Source organism: Eimeria maxima, genomic scaffold, assembly GCF_000499605.1.
Source record: "Eimeria maxima Weybridge genomic scaffold, Emw_scaff67, whole genome shotgun sequence".
In the NCBI taxonomy this organism is placed as follows: Eukaryota; Apicomplexa; class Conoidasida; order Eucoccidiorida; family Eimeriidae; genus Eimeria; species Eimeria maxima.
The window spans coordinates 38,588-57,339 of NW_013566679.1; the positions used below are offsets into that span (position 1 = coordinate 38,588).

At 51.5% G+C, this 18,752-nt stretch overlaps 3 protein-coding genes across 3 annotated transcripts; 1 reads left to right on the top strand and 2 right to left on the bottom strand.

Annotated features, from left to right (window-relative positions):
• Window positions 1-1,657: 1,657 nt before the first annotated feature.
• Window positions 1,658-4,522, bottom strand: EMWEY_00010100 (Heterogeneous nuclear ribonucleoprotein A/B, related; the record flags this gene model as incomplete). Its single annotated transcript, XM_013482577.1, has 5 exons — window positions 1,658-2,158; window positions 2,753-2,894; window positions 3,032-3,294; window positions 3,575-3,651; window positions 3,931-4,522. 5 exons carry the CDS (start codon window positions 4,520-4,522, stop codon window positions 1,658-1,660), a joined length of 1,575 nt encoding a protein of 524 aa, XP_013338031.1.
• Window positions 4,523-7,848: 3,326 nt separating this feature from the next.
• On the top strand, window positions 7,849-12,679 carry EMWEY_00010110 (hypothetical protein, conserved; the record flags this gene model as incomplete). The annotated part of the gene is made up of 7 exons (XM_013482578.1): window positions 7,849-8,629; window positions 8,924-9,241; window positions 9,687-10,159; window positions 10,577-11,495; window positions 11,755-11,840; window positions 12,143-12,226; window positions 12,569-12,679. The coding sequence occupies 7 exons, from the start codon at window positions 7,849-7,851 to the stop codon at window positions 12,677-12,679; spliced, it is 2,772 nt and encodes a 923-aa protein (XP_013338032.1).
• A 1,412-nt stretch (window positions 12,680-14,091) lies between these two features.
• EMWEY_00010120 (hypothetical protein, conserved) lies at window positions 14,092-16,862 on the bottom strand (the record flags this gene model as incomplete). Its single annotated transcript, XM_013482579.1, has 6 exons — window positions 14,092-14,151; window positions 14,348-14,447; window positions 14,645-14,744; window positions 15,030-15,184; window positions 15,526-16,429; window positions 16,586-16,862. The coding sequence occupies 6 exons, from the start codon at window positions 16,860-16,862 to the stop codon at window positions 14,092-14,094; spliced, it is 1,596 nt and encodes a 531-aa protein (XP_013338033.1).
• Window positions 16,863-18,752: the final 1,890 nt, after the last annotated feature.

Here is an 18,752-nt window from a genome sequence, read left to right on the forward strand (position 1 = left end):
GTGAGGCGAGCGAAATTGTATTTAAAGAGCCTCACCTCTGAGAGCGAAGTGGGGGGCTGTTGCGGATCTCTAGATCGGCTTTGTCGTCGGTCCAGCGAAGTTTTGTCTGCATATTTCAACAGAAAGTTCTCCACGTTTTGCAGTCGATTAGAAACCCTTGCAGTATCGACCCTCTGGATTTTTATTGCATGTGACCAGCCACTTACGGTCAGCTCCCATTGGGAGTTTTTGTAGACCCTTCTGGGGGCATTACCTGTAGCTTCTTCGCCACGTCCTGCAGCAACGAGATGAATGCATGCATATTGGATTGCCATTTAATCGTTCGCCGCTTTGCTTTACCTTTTGCGCATACTTCGCCAGCGCCGCTAACTCCAGCGCCTCCACCGCAACAGACGGCTTCGATACGTCCTTGCGTGCTCGCCGCACTTTCTGCAGCAGAGATGTTCCTGCTGCAAGAACTCGGTTGTGCACCTCATTCCATATTCGAGAGAAGGCTGTCAGCGCGTCTGCTTTCGCAGTGTGTGGGGCTGGCGCCTGCACCTCCTTCAGGCCTTCTGAAATGCTGAATAATGCCTCGGAATGTGGAATGAACTCGTAAAGAATAAACCCCTCTGCCAGTCCGTGTCCGATAGACTGGTGGGGTGGCCTTTTGTGGAGAGCTGAGGAATTCGAGCACCTCGTGTGCTGTTTGGCTGATGATGAGACTAAGCATTTCCATTTCAAATACCCTTGGCCTCCTGCGCCGCTACGGCAAGCGCCTCCCCGATGTTCAACCCCGGCACCTCTGGGCAGTCTCCAGGTTCTAATGAGAGCAACTGGGCTGCTTCAGCGCCCAGCTGTCGGTTCCAAGTTTTTATTCAATTGAAATGAAGTAATCAAACAAAATGCAATGAAGGGAAAAGGATCTAATTCGTGCAGTACCTGGGCGACAGACTGGTGTACTCTTTCGGCGCTTTCTTTTAACAGTCTTGCATGTTCTTCTCCCGCCTTTCCACCTGTTTCTGGCTTCCCAATGATGAGCACAATCTATCGGCAACCAAAGAAGATTATAAAAGGGAAAGCGATGCATAATGGACTGAAGATGACTGTCCCTCACATTTTTGATTATAGGTTTCAGCAAACCTGAACGCTCCCGAAGCGCCTGCACGGCCTCTAGAACTTCGGGCTCCTCTTGGGCAGAGCGGACGAGGCAAGGGGCGGCAACATCAAGTAAATGGATCTGTTGAGCTAACTTAGTGAGTGGCTGTATGGCTGGGTGTCCCAATAGCCTATAGATCTCGGACTCTGTCGCTGTGTGAATGCGGTAAGCGCAGCCGAAGCAGCACTCCTGCAGCACAACTGTGGCAACCAGTATCAACCGTTTCATTATAAGATAGTTTCATGGAGGCGCAACATCGCGTCAGCAGCTGGAGTCTTGAAAACAACAGCTTCCCTCAAGAATTCTGCAGCTTTCCCACGTGGCCGCACACAGCGTTCGTACACCTCGAATGTGACCTATCAGCCATGAGTTCTCCTAGGTGAACTGAGGCAAAACTTTGTGAAATACACAGTCCATTCGACCTCAGCGCACTATGTAAAAAGTAGACCAAACGAAGGCACCCTGAAGACGATAGTAGAGGTCATGATACTCGCATTTGTCTTGTATGAACCTCCGGAATTAGGCAGGTGCTGTGTGAGCGGCGTCAACGCCACTCACAAGCGGTAAATGTTCCGTTTGGTTTTCTTGGTGCACCTGGCACTGCGCGGAGATGTGAAAATTATTGGCTGGCTGTTCAGAGTAGTCACAGCTGCCGCTGCTGTTCTCTGCGCCTTGCCTCAGCAGACCACGATATCTGTTTTCTACCTTCTCAGCTGTAGCTGTAGAGGCGTCATTATTGGGCATCGCAGTAAACTCCTTAGCCGTTGGTGTTTCTTCCTCTGCAGGCACTTCACTCGTATGCTGCTGAAGAGCGCTTTCTGTCTTCGGGTCCTGCTGCAGGGTCGGTTCACCTTGCAGCGTTGCTCCGTTCCAGGTGTGCGGCTGAGTGGATCTGGCGGTTGTGAAGGCTTCGTGGTAGGTGTATGCTGCTGCATCTGCAGAGCAAAAGGCGTAGGCGTTCGCTGCGGGAGGCGGCCAGCTGGGCCACTCATTGGTGGAGCCGCCGTATGCATAGACAGCCTGTCCAGCGCATGCGTGCCACTGTTGAGGGGCAAACTGATACAAATTGTATGAGGTTGGGAAGCAGCACCTGAGCAGCAGCAGGACCCATGCATGCACAAAACAGTTACACGTAGGAAAAGACCCAGAATTTCCATACATACAGCAATTCCGAAGAAAGTCACCCCCACCCTTGCAAATTCCAACTATTCGCCCTGGGTCTCGAGCGCTTCGGTTCCGGTTTCCTTATTTCTACAAATCGATTCTGAGGGCAACAGGGGCAGCCTGAAGGGAGGCCATTTTGTTGCGTCTTCGAAAAAGACATTCTACTGCAGCAGCACCAAAGAGGCCAAGAACATGCATGCATGCTGCCAGCCGATTTCGAGCGAAGGGAGCCGCACGGATACACAAGGGCGATGCATTGCAACATAAAGCGAAGTACAGAGCATGTGTTTTACTATCAATCCTGCCTGCGCTTTTGAATTAAAATACAAGAATCGTGTCCAGGGTAATGCATGCATTATATCGTTCGGTCTTCGCAACTGCAGCAACTGACCGCTTTCATGCCTAAACCCTAAACCCTAAATCCTTAAGCCGGCCAACAGCTGAGCTCACCCCAACGCGACATGACCCCTGCCCGATCAGAGACTCTGCCACTCTTTCCTTCTTGAAAGTGACAAAGCCAAAGCAGCGGGATCGCCCCATACAGTCTGTTGCTATTTGAACGCCTTCAACTTCTCCGAAACGCGAAAGTTCCCTGCGCACCGCTCCCCAACCGCAAACCCTAAACACTACACCCTAAACCCTACTCCTCTGAAAAGCTATACTGCCCCATAAAGACACTTACAGACCATTAACTTTGGGGTTAGCCGAGGAACTGTGCTGCTAGCCTACAGGGCAAGTTCATCTGTCCCAAGATTTGGGGGTAGGCCCCCAACGAAAACTTTTCTGTTTATCTCGTTGGGAGTTGTCTCGTTCTCTCTCCTCACATCCAGCCTTCTGCCTCGAAGATAATGCACTGCGCTGAAGATAGCGCTTTCAGCTGTTGCCTCTCCCATTGTAACGAAGCCGAAGCCCCGCCGCCGCCCGGTTGTGTAATCCTTGGTGAGCTGCACGCTGTGAACTTTGCCGTAGTTCGAAAATAGCGCCTCCAGCTCCTGCATGCAAAATCAGACACAAACGGAGCCTTTACCATGCATGGATACAGCTCCCAAACACCTCCATACAAGGGAGTGGGGCCGAAGACCAGCACCGAAAGGTAATATAGCACAGCACTCTGTTGTTACTGTGTCCTGTGTTGTACGCGCGTGCGTATTTGCACATATGTACAAATCTATATGAGTATATCTATATATATATATATATATATATATATATATATATATATATAGCGTGGCATGTGAAGCTACACAGGATAGCTGAATACAGAACACTGACGTGTTCCTCCACCTCTTGAGCGATACCTCCAACGAAAAATCGGAGACGCCGCGCTGCCTCCGGCTTCTCCGTCTCGTCTGAAAGAAGCAGCAGCAACAGCCAACGATGTCACGAATCAAGTGATGGAAACCTCACTGCACGCATTCATTCACGAAGGCACAATAGGAAGGCCCCGGGACAAAGACAGTTCCAGGACCACCCACCGCTCCAGCCTAGCTGCATGCAACGACACACAGACTGACATACTGTTTCCAGTGATTGCACTCCTATGAAACGAAAACGGTTCATGCACAGGAACACAATATAGGTGAAAACCAGCAGCTGCTTGGCCCGTATATACCCCAGTTAAGCCTTACCAGATTCCGCTGGAGTAGGAGGCGCCCCGGCTTCCTGATCTGACGTGTTTGATCTGTCTGTAGCTTCGGGCTTATCCGTTGGGCTAGGCTGCACTGTATGGCTGTTAAGAGCTGAGAGTACTAGGGGGTTTGATGCCTTGTTCCTTTTTCTCTCTGTGTGTGCTTCGGAATGTTCATCAAGCCACGTCTCCAACACAGCTGATGCTTCAGGCGTTACAACGGAAAGCTGAGGCTCCCATCCCGCCTGAATACTGCGTTTCCTTCTTCCCTCACTTCCTAAGGCAGAGGAAGAAGCGGCAGCAGCAGTTTCTACTGCCGAGGAAGCACCTAACTTTTCATCTCCGCGGATGAAGCAGGCTGTGCTGTAGGAAAAGGCATCGGGCATTTGGCGTGAAGTTTCAGTGATGCAGGTGTTGATATCGCTGCTGTTGCTGCTGTTTCTATCGCAGCTGTTGATGTTGATGTTGCTGTTGGCGCTGTCGTCGTTATTGCCGTTGCTGCTGCCACCGCCCATCGATCCTTCGGATCCCTCAAGCGTTGCACCAACGGCTCCATTGACAGCAGAGGCTCCATAAGGGCTTTTCCCCGTCATTTTCTTCAGTAATTGCCAAATAAAATAAACTTGTTAAAGAACCAACACGATAAAATGGGCAGCGTCACTTGTTTGGACTGCTAAGGCTGCAGCCGACGTGCAGCCTCAACCAGCTGTCTTGCACGACAGCACCCAGCACCTCGTGCAGATCCAAAGAAAAGAGGGCCTTTCATGGGTACATTTGCCATTTTATGGCACATATTGAACTTGCAAACACCTTTTCCAGCAGTAACACCTCCTGTTGAACTCCACAAACTCTGGACACCAACAATATCAACGGCTGCCTGCGGCTGCCTGACCTGTTTTGCTGGTCGTGCAGACAGCAACAAACTGTCCTCCGTATTTCAGTTGAATGACTCCGCAAATAGACGAAGATCGAGATTTTCCACTTTTTAATGTTCCCCAATTCAGTTTTCAATTGCACTTTAAATTGTACTTTGTCTACTTTCTGTGTAATTTTTTTTCAGACCGCTGCGCGTCGCAGAGATATAGCTGCAGTTGCAGTAGCTGCGGCGGCAGCAGCTGCCGATGCAGTAAACACAAAACTACTACAATAAATTTTTCACACATGGAAGGTTGAGCTAGGGGCGAGTGGAAGCATCCCAGGGAGCGACGGCTCAGCGCGCAGCTCACTTCCTGCAGGCCATTTGCTTGTTTTGGCTGCCACGAAGGGATTTCTGCCTAGGGCTCAGAGATCATTTGCCTCAAAAATAAGGCAGAATACAATAAACCTGCTAAAATTCCAGCTGTCATTTTGACAAAGACTTCTGGTTGATATTATACAGCACGGAGATAACCCTTAATCCTACCCTGCAGTCTTCAGAGGGCCGCACCCCAGACCCCCTTGTATTTCCTCTTCTGAAGGTCACCACTTAACTGCCTTCCTGCTTCCCTTAACATTTCTAGTTCCTCCTCTTCGGGGATCAGTCTTGCGTTGATCCGTCAACGTATGATTCCCGGGTAAAACTTTGCAATTCTGTTTATAAAAGACAGTTTCTTCGCTGCGTATCGCTCTATCTATAACTTTCTTCCTTCGTTTCCACTTTATCATTTTTACCATAACCGGTTCCATTTAGGCTTGTCGGAGTGTCTATAGTGCAGACAATCTTGTAAAGATTCCCCGATTAGAATGCGCGATGCAGTAGGTGTCTAGCGGGTGGCCAGCCGCTACCAGCTGTGATGGGTTACAGCATTATGGCAAGTACACCTTTATCTGCTCCAACTGCTCAGCTTACTGCATTGTTTAGTCCAAAGTTCCTCCTTCTGTAAAGGCATCATGATGAGTTGCCTCCATTTGCTCCTACCTGAGAGGATACAACGGATTTTAAGGGGCCTGCAACCTGCACTCTTGCCAGGTCTTAGTATCCACTTCCGCAGGCCGCGCTTGCGCTGCCCATTAAGTCAAGAACGGTATGCCTACGATTATAGCATGGTGAACTGCTCCAACTTGGAAGCCATTTACCCTTTCTACGAGGCCCATTCCTGCATTGAGCTTACTCCCCTGATTCCACCCGCTGTCGCGTCCTTCATGCAATCAGCGAGGCGTAGTCGCAGGGACTACGCATGCTGTGATGGGGCTATGCATGTTGCATAGTCTTTTTTGATGCTGGCAAGTGTGTCGTGAAGCGCACCTATGAAAGCGTATCCGGCTCTGGTAGACAAACGGTAAACGGGCAGAGAGTTTCAACAACTCAGTGCCAAGTTGTTGAAACTCTCTGCCCGTTTACCGTTTGTCTACCAGAGCCGGGTACGCTTTCATAGGTGCGCTTCACGACACACTTGCCAGCATCAAAAAAGACTAGGCACTGTGTTTGCCCATAGACCTAAGTGGATTGGCTGCAGTGCTACGAAGCTGATTATATTCCAGATAGGGGAGATACTAGTGATAACTTCGAGTCCCTTGCTACGTGGAAAGGAGGCGCAGGGAGGACGGCGGCTTGAGAGACACCTTACCACAAGGCTGTGCTCTGGCACTGAGACACTCTTGCTCACAGGTTACTGCTGAACGCCGGGGATGCGGAAAAGTCAAGAGAGCTGGCCGCGTGTACTTGTGTGAGTGTACAGGTCTGCTACGACTTGTCTAGACAAGTACTCCGAAAGAATAGTATCCTAAATAATACTTAAAACGAAAAATAAAGTGTGTTGCAAGCACATGTTGTTCTGTACGGGGTCTCTGGTTAGGGAAGATGTTCCAGGCAGACACTATCGCAGGGGGGAAGGTCTAGTAGAAAGACAGACAGGATGAGTCTGCCAAGGAGCCCTTAGTCCTCATTCAGAATCAGTATAGAGTAGGTAGCGCATCGACCCGCGGGCTTGATTGCGCCAAAATAGAGACATCAGCATCACCTATCTGAATATCATGAGACTATCAGGGGGAGCCTGCGTCCTCCCTTATATATCTTATAGTCTGCTACATATTGTGGCAAACTTCGCTGTTGCACGGCAACACCGTGTGCACGAATACTAAAACCCCCTTTTGATGTATGCAACGGCACCTTTGGCGACAAAAATAATGTCCACCCCGATACCGAACCTGCTCGCAGCCTGAACTGGACGCACCAAAACCACACAGAGCACGGTGCAGGTAAGGCGCTAGCTTAGGCCTTAGGGTTTGTCATTTACATTCTATGGGGTATGGCTTGTTCGATGAGGAGTGGGGTAGGGAGAGGCAAAATGTTTGAGTTCAGAGAAGGCCACGGTAGCACTGTGGGAGACCTTAGAGTAGCAAGTGCATTTAAAACATACTAATATCCTCTTCAATGGAATTAAAAGATATATCAGCCTGTCCTGCAAGCATCCGCGTGAAGATAATTCCCCCCACCGCCGACAGAGTGACCTTCTATGGGGCCCGAGAGGCCCTCAGCCCCACCCACTGCAACACTTGGTATCTTAAAACTCTATCCTCAATATTTTAAATCTAATACTTAATTACTAAATTTGTAAAAAGCATGAGAAAACAAACATACAATAGCTTTCATGGCCAGGTGAGAGCAGTGGGGGCGTTACGAACAGCACTGGCCTCAACCGCTCCTGATCAGCGCGAGTGATTGTTTTGGTCTTCAGTGATCCCTTTTCCTTTTTTGTTGAATTTAAAGCTTTTACGTATTTATTTTTCCTTCATCAGGGCCTCTGCCTCCACAGGTGTTTTACCTGGGCCGCGTAACAACGCCCATCAAGGCAACCGCAGTAGTAGCAGCAGCTGCTGCTGTTACTGCATCTGCCCCCTTCCGCTGCTGCTGCAGCTGTAGCTGCAGCGGCAGCACTTCGTACTTTCGTCACTAGCCCCTCCTTTACTCCTCGCAACGCAGGGCCAGACGCTGCAAACAATGCGAGCGTCAACATCAGAAGCACCCGGAGAAAAAATAGCAGCTACTACTACAGCTGCTAATGCGGTGGAAAGGTCAGTAGGTGTGCCCCTACCCACTGTGAGTTGCAGTTTGTCTGGGGGAGTTGAGGAGATGCTGCAGGCTGCTACCCCCGCCTCAGGCCTCTTGCTTTTCAGTTGGCTGTCTTCGCACTTCCGATGCAATATTTTTGGCGACACCACAAAAAGCTCCTCAATCGCTCCCCAGCACCTCTTCAGGGTTCACCCATCTCCAGTTGTCGAGAGTCTTCTGCAGCAGCAGTTGCAGCTGGAGCAGCAGCAGCAGCCGCACAAATGCCGCTCTCTGCAGCAATCGCAGCCCACAGCTGCCGATGTTAGGGACCCATTTGCCATGGCAAATGCCACCACAGCTGGCGTCACTAGAAGCAGCAGTGACAGCAGCAGCAGTAACAACAGCAGTAACGGCAGCAGCAGTGACAGCACCAGCAGCAGTGACAGCGCCAACAGCAGCAGCAGTAGCAGCAACGTCAACAACAACAACAACAACAGCAACAACAACAACAACAACAACAACAACAACAACAACAACAACAACAACAACAACAACAAAAACAACAACAACAACAACAACAACAACACCAGCGGGCCCCTGGACACCTCTTGCGTGTGCGAGAGGTTGGCGGGTTTGAGTGGAGTTTGTTGGACGTGGGGCCTTGAGGAGAGGCCTCCTCCTTGCGCTTCGGCTCCTCCTGTCTCCTCTTTGAACAACTTTTGCAGGCCCTGTACGCCTATCTGCTGTTTCTTTGCTTTTCTCCTCGTCTCTCCCTTACTTTCTGTACCTCGTGTCGTGCTTCTGATATCCCTTTGTACCTAGAATCCCCCTGGACCCCTCCAGAGGAAGGGTCTCCTCCTGCTTTCTTTCTCTAGTCACCTACTTCCTATGAGTCTGGTGCCTTTTTTGTTTAATGTGTCTCCCTCTTCTCTGTGTTCCCATGGCTCCGTTGCCGGGCCTCTGTCTTCCATGTTTATTTCTTTATTCCTTTTCCAATAATTTTTATGCTTGCCTTCGCTTTTAGACGGTTTTACTATTGGAAGCAATGGAGTGTGCGACATCTTCCCCCTGCCTAGGGACGCAACAGCGCAGCAGCAGCAAGAGCAACAACAGAACCAGCAGCAGCAGGAAGAGCAACAACATCAACAGCAGCAGGAGACCGTACCGCCTGTTGGGCAAGTGCTGCTATCCATGAGGAAAGGAGACTCCAAGGGTTGGACAAGCTTCCTGCGTCTCCTTTCTGTGGTGTATAGACAACCCGCCAAGTGTCTCCTCTTCGACAGATGGAGAGAGCTCGAGGCCGAAGCTCAAGAACTCCTCTTCTTCCTTTGGGGACCCCCAGGTCCGCATGCTGATGTTGTGGCTGCTGCTTTTGTTTTTCTCGCTGCTAGTCCTGTTACTGGTCTGGCTGCTTCTCTTGCTGCTGTTCCCGTCGTTGCGCCCTGCTGTGATGCTATTCCTGCTGTACCTGTTGCTGGTCGTGACACTGCTTTGCTGTTGCTGCCGCTGCTGCTCTTATTGCTGTTTCTCGAAGCTGTCCGTTTGCCGTTTTTGCTGCTGTTCCTTGTCTCCATGCGTCTCTGTCGCTGCGCGCCGTCTCTTGCCCCCGTCAGTATCTGCCTTCCCCGTCCCGTTATTCGAAGATGCTGTCCCTTTTGTGTTCTCTGTCTGTGCCCTTCCTTCTCCTTTCTTTTTATCTTGCGGGGCTAACGTTGAGGCGCGCGGATCGGGGTTTATGGTTTATGGCGTAGGGTTTAGGGTTTTGCGTTTGTGTCGCTCCCCTTCAGACGCATGCATGGCTGTGGACGCGGCTGCATGCGACTTTGCCCATTGGCGGCTGTCTGTTTCCTTCTGCGGCAACTGCAAAGCAAAACGAACCCTCGCCTTCCAAGGATCTATAGGTCCTTCCAGTTGCAGCAGCAACAGCGGCAGCAGGAACAGCGGCAGCAGCAAAGACGACAAAAGAGGAAGTAACGTTGAGAATAGCACCTGCAGCAGCAGCAGCAGCAGTGGCTGTTTATGTAGGAGTGATGCAGAAACTAACGTTTCAGAGGGAGGCGACAACGCCATTGTGGCTGTCTCCGCAAGCTGCAGGTGCTCTTGTTTGCGTTGCTGCTGCATCCTGTTGCCCCCAGCTGTTCTGGAGGCTGTGACCCGCGACGACCTCCGCATTCCACCCCATAGCAACACCAGTAGCAGCAGCAGTAGCAGCAGCAGCAGCAAACGCGCAGACTCTGGGCGTCTGCTTCGTTTTACCGAGGTTTGTTCTCCTTTGCTTAAGTTTGCAATTCTTGAGGGGCAGTTGCCTAGTGTTGTGTGTTGCTGTCTTCTTTGTGTTTGGTTGCGGTTGTTTGCTGTCCCTCAACTGCCTTCTCTGCCTCTTCTTCCTGCTTTTGTACCTTTGCTTTATGGCCTTCGAGCTCGTCGCTGTCTCATCTGCCCCTTCTTTGCTTCTACTGCCTCTCTTGTCCGTAACGTCCGTTTCTCGTACAATTCGCCACCGTTTGTCTACGTTGCTCTTATTATTTGTATCACTGACCTCTCCTATTTGTTGCCAGAGGGGCTGCACTAGTCTAGTTTACTAACTTTCCTTGTCTCCTGTTCTTGTCGTTTAGATCGCTGACGTGTCTCCTTTGTGTCTCCTTTGTATTTCCTTTGTGTGTCTTTGTCTCATTAGGATTGGCGCTCCCCTGAGCCGTCCAGCGACGGCAGTCCCTGGCTCTCCGAGTTACCTTCCTCGGCCTCTTCCCCAGACACCTCAACCCTTAACTCGCCCTCGTCAGATCCCTTACCCCCACCAGCAGACGCAGCAGCAGCATCAGAACTACCACTACCAGCAGCAGCAGTAATCTCAGAAGCAACAGCAGAACTGCCATCAGCAGCAGGAGAAATGCCAACAGCAGCAGCAGCGCCAATTGCCTCTTCCCCCGCAACAGACGAGCAACTGCGTACAGGAGGAAACACAGCAACATTTTCTGCTGCTCCCTTGAAGGGACACTCTGGTTCTGCAGCAGATGTTGCAGTGTCAGGTCTACTGAAGTGTTTGTCTGCATGCATCCCACGGGCGGGGGGCCGCGTAACGCCCCTTTTAAACAGCAACTCTCTAGATGATGCTGCTTGGATTGCAGCAGGAGCGAAAAACAACTCTTCTGATTCTGCTACATCTCAGGCGGCCTCCGCCCGCAGCCTCCTCGCCTTTGCATGCACAGAACCATGGGAAGTGCTTCTGTTGCTACATGCGTCTGCTGCTGCTGCAGATGCCTCGCAGCAACACTTGCAGGACTGTGCAGACGTGGTATCTCCCACCGAATTCTCCGCTTGCTCTCGTCAGCAGCAACTGCCACGATATCGCCTCAGGCGTCTCGCTGCTCGCCCTGGCCTGTACGATCACCTGCAGCATCAGCAGCTGCTGCAGTTGTCAGAGCCCAAGGACGGCCAACAGCAGTCTATTCAGCAGCAGCAGCAACAGCAGCAGCAGAATACCACAGGCGTGGACGTGTCATTGTGCGTACCTCCTTGTCTGACGCTTTTGGAGACCGAGGAGCTACACAAAGGGAAAGAATTTCGGGTGTTTGTTGCTGGTGGCGTCCCCATCGGTGCGTGTCTTTCTTGTTTCCCCTAACGTTCCCACCTCCTTTCCTCAGCATACACCCCACAACCACGGAGCAGCCTGATGACAATTAGCTTTGTCCGTCGTCGAACATCCAACTGCAGAAACGAGCGCCATGACGCAGTTTATCCTCCTTAATGCTGCTGCTGCTGCTGCAGCTGCTGCGTTTGCGGGATGCAGGGGCGAGCCAGTTGTGGTTGTCAGAGTGCATCCCTGAGTTGTCTGCACGGGCTTCTTGCCGGCAGCGGCTACGGCGGGCAGTGTGGCGGTTTGTGCAGCAGCAAAAGCAGAATCTGCATCAGCAACAGCAGCAGCAGCTGCTGCCTCCGCTGTACGCAGTAGATATGTACGTCCACTGCAACGCGGACGGGATGGACAGCTGCAGGTCAGCCCCTGGCCCCAAACTAGGCGGAGCTTTGTTAATCTTGCTTAGAGCAGCTCTTTGCTTTTGCAGCATTATTTTCGTTGCATGCTGCTGCTGAACACGTCTGCCACTAACGAGATAGGCACGGGAGCAGCACGCAGCAGCAGTAAGGCCTTCCGCAGCAGCAAAGCAGAGAATTGCTGGTTGTAGCACAGCCAAAAGTTCTAATGGCGTTGTGCATTGTTGTATGCTTGCATGCGCTTTTTCAGGCTGCTGCGTCTGCAGCCTTGGGGCTTTCGGACATCCCCGCTGCTGTTCTCTTACGAAGAGCTGCATGCATTAGTTCTAAAGAGGTGCTGCAGCTCCTTCGCTCTTTGTGCGGCATGCAGCAAAGGGTTTTTTGCAGCGGAGGGCCTTGAGAGACAGGCTTCACGAGGAGGAAACAAACACTCCAAGGGAGACTGCAGATGCTGGGCGAGTTTGCTGCTGCGGTTTGTTCAAGGGACAGATAAAGAGGTCCATGACACCCAAAGAGTTCTCGCGATGCCACAGGTACTAAACCACGAGCTGCAAGTGCTGCTGCTACGGCTGCTGGTGTTGCTAACCGGCTGACCCCTTTAACGATTTGATACCCTGAAAGTGTTGATAAAGTCGCTTGTGCATCTGGGGCTGTTGCTCTCTGTGTGTGGGAGCAGGATTTGCTGCAAATTGCAGAAGGAGGGAAAAGCGGAGGGGTGGAAGATTTGTTGCTTGACCTGAAGGCCGCTCACGCCGATGCAATCAAACGCCAGAAAAAAAAGAAATAATCCCCTACAGAGGGACAGAATTGCATGCATAATTGCATGCAAGCCCCAACAATTGACAGATGCCTGCGTGCAGAGATGCGTGCATGCGTAAACTTTGCTTGCGGGAGGCAGTCGCCGGTGAGGTGACTGCCCGAGACTCCAGAGACACTATGTATTTAAATGTAGGGTTTGCATTTTATCTTACATCAATAAAAGACAGAGGAAGAAGCGCACACGTACTGCATGGAATCCGCTCGCTGCACGTGCACGCTATTGTTTCCAAGAATTCTTAGTGCGGTGTAGGGATTAGGAGCGCATAGGTAGGGTCTAGGGTTTAAGAATCCACAAGTAGGGCTTAGAATCTGGGGGTTCTCCGGTTGCTCTTCTCCATGTGCAGAAGCGGAAGCAGTGTATGCAAGCTTCAGATAGAGAGGCAGACACCTTTCTGCTATCAACTGGATGTTGCGGTGGCTGTACGCCGCAGTGCATCCGCAGATTCCCCGCCTCTCTAGTAGAGAATACAATGCGGAAACTCATGCCGAGCATGTGTCTCAACATGACAGAATAAGTAGCCAACACTTTTAGCACAACTGTTTCCGTCCTTATCGGAAGCTCTCATTTGTGCTAAATCCCTAAACCCGTTTCATAGGGATAAAGTAGTGAAATTAGGCTTAAAGCGGCCCTCTTTTGATACGGGCAGAGTCTGTAACCTCTCTATAATTAGAGATCTATATATGGAAATACTAAATATATTATTTCATATAAACGTGCAGCATTACTACGGCTTCATCTATTATGCGTACATTTTACTTTTGTTGCGTTATATTTGTCCTTCGTTTTCCGAACTGGACTGGATTGTTTCTCTTAACCCTTGTTGTCCCTTGTATTTCTTTCCCTATTAAATTTGATTGCACGAGTGCACATGCCAACATAGTTAACTTCGTCAAGTGTTCGGTGTCCCGCATTTGTGTCGTCTGTATACACCGCTATAGCCTCCAAGGTGTACATACACCTAAGCAGCTTCCACGGTGTAAATGCACCGCAGCAGCTTCCGCCGTGTACACACACCGCTGCACAGTAGAGTAGACCCTCCTCCAGGAGGGTTACCCCGCTAGCTGGATGCAGTGACTGCAACACGTTCGACTGCATGCAGTCAACTGTTTTTGGTTTTCTGCATTCCCTGGGGACCTCCCCCGTAAGGAAGCCACAAAATCCACAAATAGTACTGTTGTTGCCGTTGTTGCACCAGGTTGCGGCAACAATAGCTGTTGCTGTTGTTGTTGTTGTTGTTGTTGTTGTTGTTGTTGTTGTCGTTGTTGTTGTTGTTGTTGCAGCATCCGCGGCCGAAACACCGGCTGCATTAGCAGCAGCAGCTGCTGCTAATCGATGGCTGACACGGTATAAGTGAGTTGCTGGCGGTATTTAAATTATCCTCATACCTGCAACGGCCCGCTGCTACGGAAGTCTGAGACGGCGGAGTAGGGAGCTGGGCTCTGCAGCAGCAATCAGAAGAAAAAGCAGCAGCAGCAACAGCAGCAGGTGCAGGTAGGTTAGGCTTTGCCGAACTCTCTATCGACGCGAAAGGAGACAAAACCTCATTGTCCTGAGGAATAAACCCTAAACCCACAAAGCCCTAAACCTCACCCCCTATACAGGTGCCATATGTAGGTGTAGGTGCCTCCCGCTCACTGTCTTGTTGTGCTGCGGTCTCTTGTCTGCCGTTATAAGAGTTACAGCCAACACCGCGGCTACCACAGCCATCGTTCCCACAAAATACCAACAATTAAAGCTGCAAACAGCAGCAGCAGGAGCAAGAGCACCAAAAAACGCGTGAGCCGTCTCGAGATCTTATGCCCGTTATTGCATATTTCCGTACACTGCTACTTACCAAAACAGGAAGAGCTGAAGGGATAGAGTCATCATACTCTTTGCTGCTACTATTACTGCTGCTGCTGCTGTTTTTGTTACAGCTGTCAGATCATTTACCTGCGGCCAAAGATGAAGGCATCGAGAAGCATCGAAATGGGAATTTGGACATTTGATGCCGCAGTCGCCACAACGGGGTTAAGCAGGAAGACAGCACGACCTGCGCAAACACACCAAAACAAGGCCTCCTCTTCACCACTCACACAAGGGAACCAACAACAAATGGACAAACACACATAGCTAGGTAGCAAGCTAACGCACGTAGCTAGTCAGCTAGACCTATTTAGACTAGTTACATATCTACCTAGCCGGTCCAGCTAGCTGGCTGACTGCCCAGGTTCGCAGGCTGGCTACCCGCCCCACGTAGCTAGTTAGCCTGCTAAATAGCCAGCTAGCTACATAGGCAAACTAACTTTCTAGCCAGCTAGGTGCATGCTAGGCGGACCCCAACAGATGTCTGCGAAGGCTGTGCCTACGAGACCGCAGAGAAGCAGAACAATCCACGAGAGAGCATCCGGCCACATAAATGCTTCTACCTGCAGCACGTGCAGCAGCAGCGTCAGCAGCGGCAGCATCAGCAGCACCCACAAGCCCATCAACCTACGAACAAACGTACGCAGAAGCATCACTACCTCCTATCTCTTTCTGAAACATCAGAATCGGAAGCAGCAGCAGCAACTGCAACAGTAGCAACAGAAGCAGTTATACTTGGGCACACACAATACAACACGGCAGCAATACCAACAAAACAAACAAACAGAATAAACAACGAACAAAGTAGCCACCGGGACAGGATACGAAAAAAAGGAGGTGAAACTGAAAAGAAGAGCACAGTGGCGAATTCAGCAGCAGCAGCAAGAGAGGCAACCACCAAGCACAACTCCAGAAGCAACGTCAACAGCAACGCCAGCAACAACTTAAGCAGAGAAAGGAGACAGCACCCATAGATGAGGTCGACATCAAAGTTCCCCCCAAGTGTCTCCTGAGCCTTCAGGGCGGTGGTATGCAGCGCATATGCAGCAGCAGCTAGCAGGGCAAGCAAATACCCCACGAGGCTGTCTGCAGCCTCGCTCTCTCTGTGCCCTCCTCTTGCTGCTGTTGCTGCTGCTTCTCTAGTTCCAACGTCTTCTGCCACGTCAGTCGTTCCTGTTGCTGCTGCCGTTGCTGGGACAGAACCGCTCCCTTTCATGTCTTCGTGAGCTGCAGTTGCTGCGGCTGCAGTTGCTGGAGCTGCAGTTATTGCAGCGGCAGCTCGGGAAGGTTTCCATTGTGCTGCATTTGCTGCAGTATTCACTCCAGCAACAGCAGTAGCCGTCGCCTCAGCGGCTGCCTCTCCTCCTGGGGCTGAGGGGCCCCCTGTGTTGTGTGAGTTTTTGTGCCTACTTAAAGCTGCTACTGCTGCTGGTGCTGCTGGGCTTCCACCTCCTGCGGGAAGCAGAGCTGTGTGTTGTTGCAGCTGATCTGTGGCAGCACTAGCCGGTTCTGCTGGGTTGGCTGCTGCTGGAGCTGTAGCGGCAGTAGCACCAGCCGGAAGTGGAGCCGCAACAGCACCATCGAGAGCAGCAAGAGTGTGTATCTGGGTTGGGGCGCCAGCAGTAACATGAACAGCCGCATCAGCAGCAGGGAGCGCAGGAGCAGCAGGCTCTGGTGGCGTAGGAACGTGGGAAGAGATAAGAGCGACCCCACCCGCTAGTACCACCAGCCACACACAGACAGCCTTCTGAGGGCTTTGCTTTAAAAATACAACAGCCAAGAAATATGAAAGAAAGACGGAAGTACTTTGAATCAAAGAATTCGATGTCAATGTCAGCGCCGTCAAACTCGCGTCGTACGCAAGCTGCGCAACTGCAGCACATCAACAACAGCAGCGGAACCTTACGGGCCACCACCATCACCACCGACATGGGCCCAACAGAGCAGCAGTAGCGGCAGCATGAGCAACGACGCCAACAGCAGCAGGGACAGCAGCAGCTGCTGCTGACGCAACAGGAGCCTCCTTACCTAACCAGAGGGCAGTAAGTGGAAGGGTACTCTTAAGGCTGCTCATTCTTATCTTCAACTCTTTGGCAGCCAAACTTTCCGTGTCCTCCGCCTCTTGATCCCACATCTCACCTGTTGTTGCTGTTGCTGTGGCTGCAGCTGACGCGGAATGAAGGCGACTACTGTCGCCGCAGACAAGACTGCTACTGCTGCCGTTACTGCTGCTGCAGCTGCCGGTGCTGCTGCAACCATTCATGCTGCTGCTGAGCGCCTCTGCTCCATTAGGTCGACGGTTCATTGCGAGGGGGGATGTGGGCAGCGCAGCAGCAGCAGCAGCAGCAGCACCCACTGTTCCTGCTGCTCCTGCTGCTGCTTGAGCCCCATAGTGAGAGCTGGCAGCCGTGTGGCTGCCTGTGGGGCTTGAGCATGGGGGCCTAGAAGAGGCAATTCTTCCGGTGTCTTCCCCTTCTGCTGTCTCCGCTGATTGCTGCCTTTGCCGCAGCGCAGCAGCAGTAGGGCTTATAGCTATGGGCGGAGATGCTGCTGACGGTGCAGATGCTGTTGCAGGTGAAGCAGCAGCAACGACATTTGTTGCTGTTGCTGGGGCAGGAAGATCCCTGGCTCCAGCAGCAAAACCCCAAAAAGGCCGCAGCAGCAACCGCAGCAGGCGGCGAAGTTTACGTCTCCTGCGGACAGCAGGAGCTAGAAGTCCGCCTGCCTGCTGCTGTTTCTGTCGCTGCTGCTGCTGCCTCTGCCGCTGCTGCTGCAGCAGCCGCAGGCAGCTGTCAACGGTTAACACTTCGGCATCCTTTGCTGGAGGAAGCACATCAGCAACAACAGCAAACAACCGAAAGGCTATCCCTACGAAAGTCTAATAGGTGGCAGAAACAGCAAATCTGCGGCATTTACAGCAGCAACATCACTAGCAGGAGCAGGAGCAGCAGCACTTAAAGTACCTAGGAATCCAGCGAAGGCAACCTGCCAGATGGGGGCCCTGAGGCCATGCTTGTCACCGCACAGCCTCCATGCGCTGCTGCTGCGCAGCGCAGCAGCAGCAGGCAGCAGCAAGAAGATAGCAGGACAGGAGCTTTGAACTAATGTTGAGAAGAGAGGACGAGGAAAGTTGGCGAGGAACAGCAGCTGTAGGAGCAGGGCTGTGACACTCCACAAGAAGACCGTCAGCAGCAGCAGCAGCAGCCCCCAAACACAAGAACCCGAACAACGTACAACTAGCTGTCTATTAACTCGGCGTAAAACCCCCAATATACCCGAGAAGGCCATCAGCTATAAGAGAGAAAAAGCTAGCCAGCAGTAGCAACCCCCTCCTGCTGCTGCTGCTGCACCTGCTGCTGATGCTGCAGTTTTCAGTTGATGTTGCTGCTGCAGCTGCAGCTGCAGCTGAGCTCGTCTGGATTTCTAATATTGATGGAGTTTGCGCTACAGCTCTCCTCGTTGCTTCTGCTGCGTCTGCTGTTGCGGAGAAGGGGGCCCTTGCACCCACCAGGGGTGTCTCCAAGCAATCCAACCGGTCGTCGTCTGCGGTGTACGTACACCCCAACAAATACCTTCAAATAATTCGACGAAGGGCCCCAGAAGGACATGTAGAGAGGTATAACAGCAGCCAATTCGGACAACCGATGGGTTCCGGCGAGGGATGCCTGCGAAGGTGGGGCATGCAAGGAGTTGGTTTGAGTTCTTGGCAGTGAAAAAAAGAAGAAATGAATTTACTTGAATTGAATAGAAGCTCAAGGTCAGCAGAACCCTTTAAAGGTTATCGATATAAGCTCATGTGTACCGACAAGTCGTGGACTCGGCTCCAATCGCGCTATGCAGCTGCCGTGTTCAATTCAACTTTTAGGAGATTAATATTAACCACTTCAGCATTTTATGTATTCGTTTGTTTTAAAGGAAAATCAAATACATATCAAACAAACATTAAGAAGCCCTCTTCTTCTCTTGCTAGCTAAAGACTCCGAGGACCCCGAGCAGCCGCAGCCCGTGCGGCGCAGCATGCAGTTTGTTGTCGGGGCGTGTACTGCTGCGTATATTAATCGTTCTTTGTGAAATAACCAGTTTAAATATTAAATAAATTCAACTATAAGCCATTTAAAAAAGCAGAGGATGGCAGGAGACTCCCAGAAGGGCTTCTCTGTAGAAAGCATGGGGCTGCTGCCGACGGGCTGCCGGG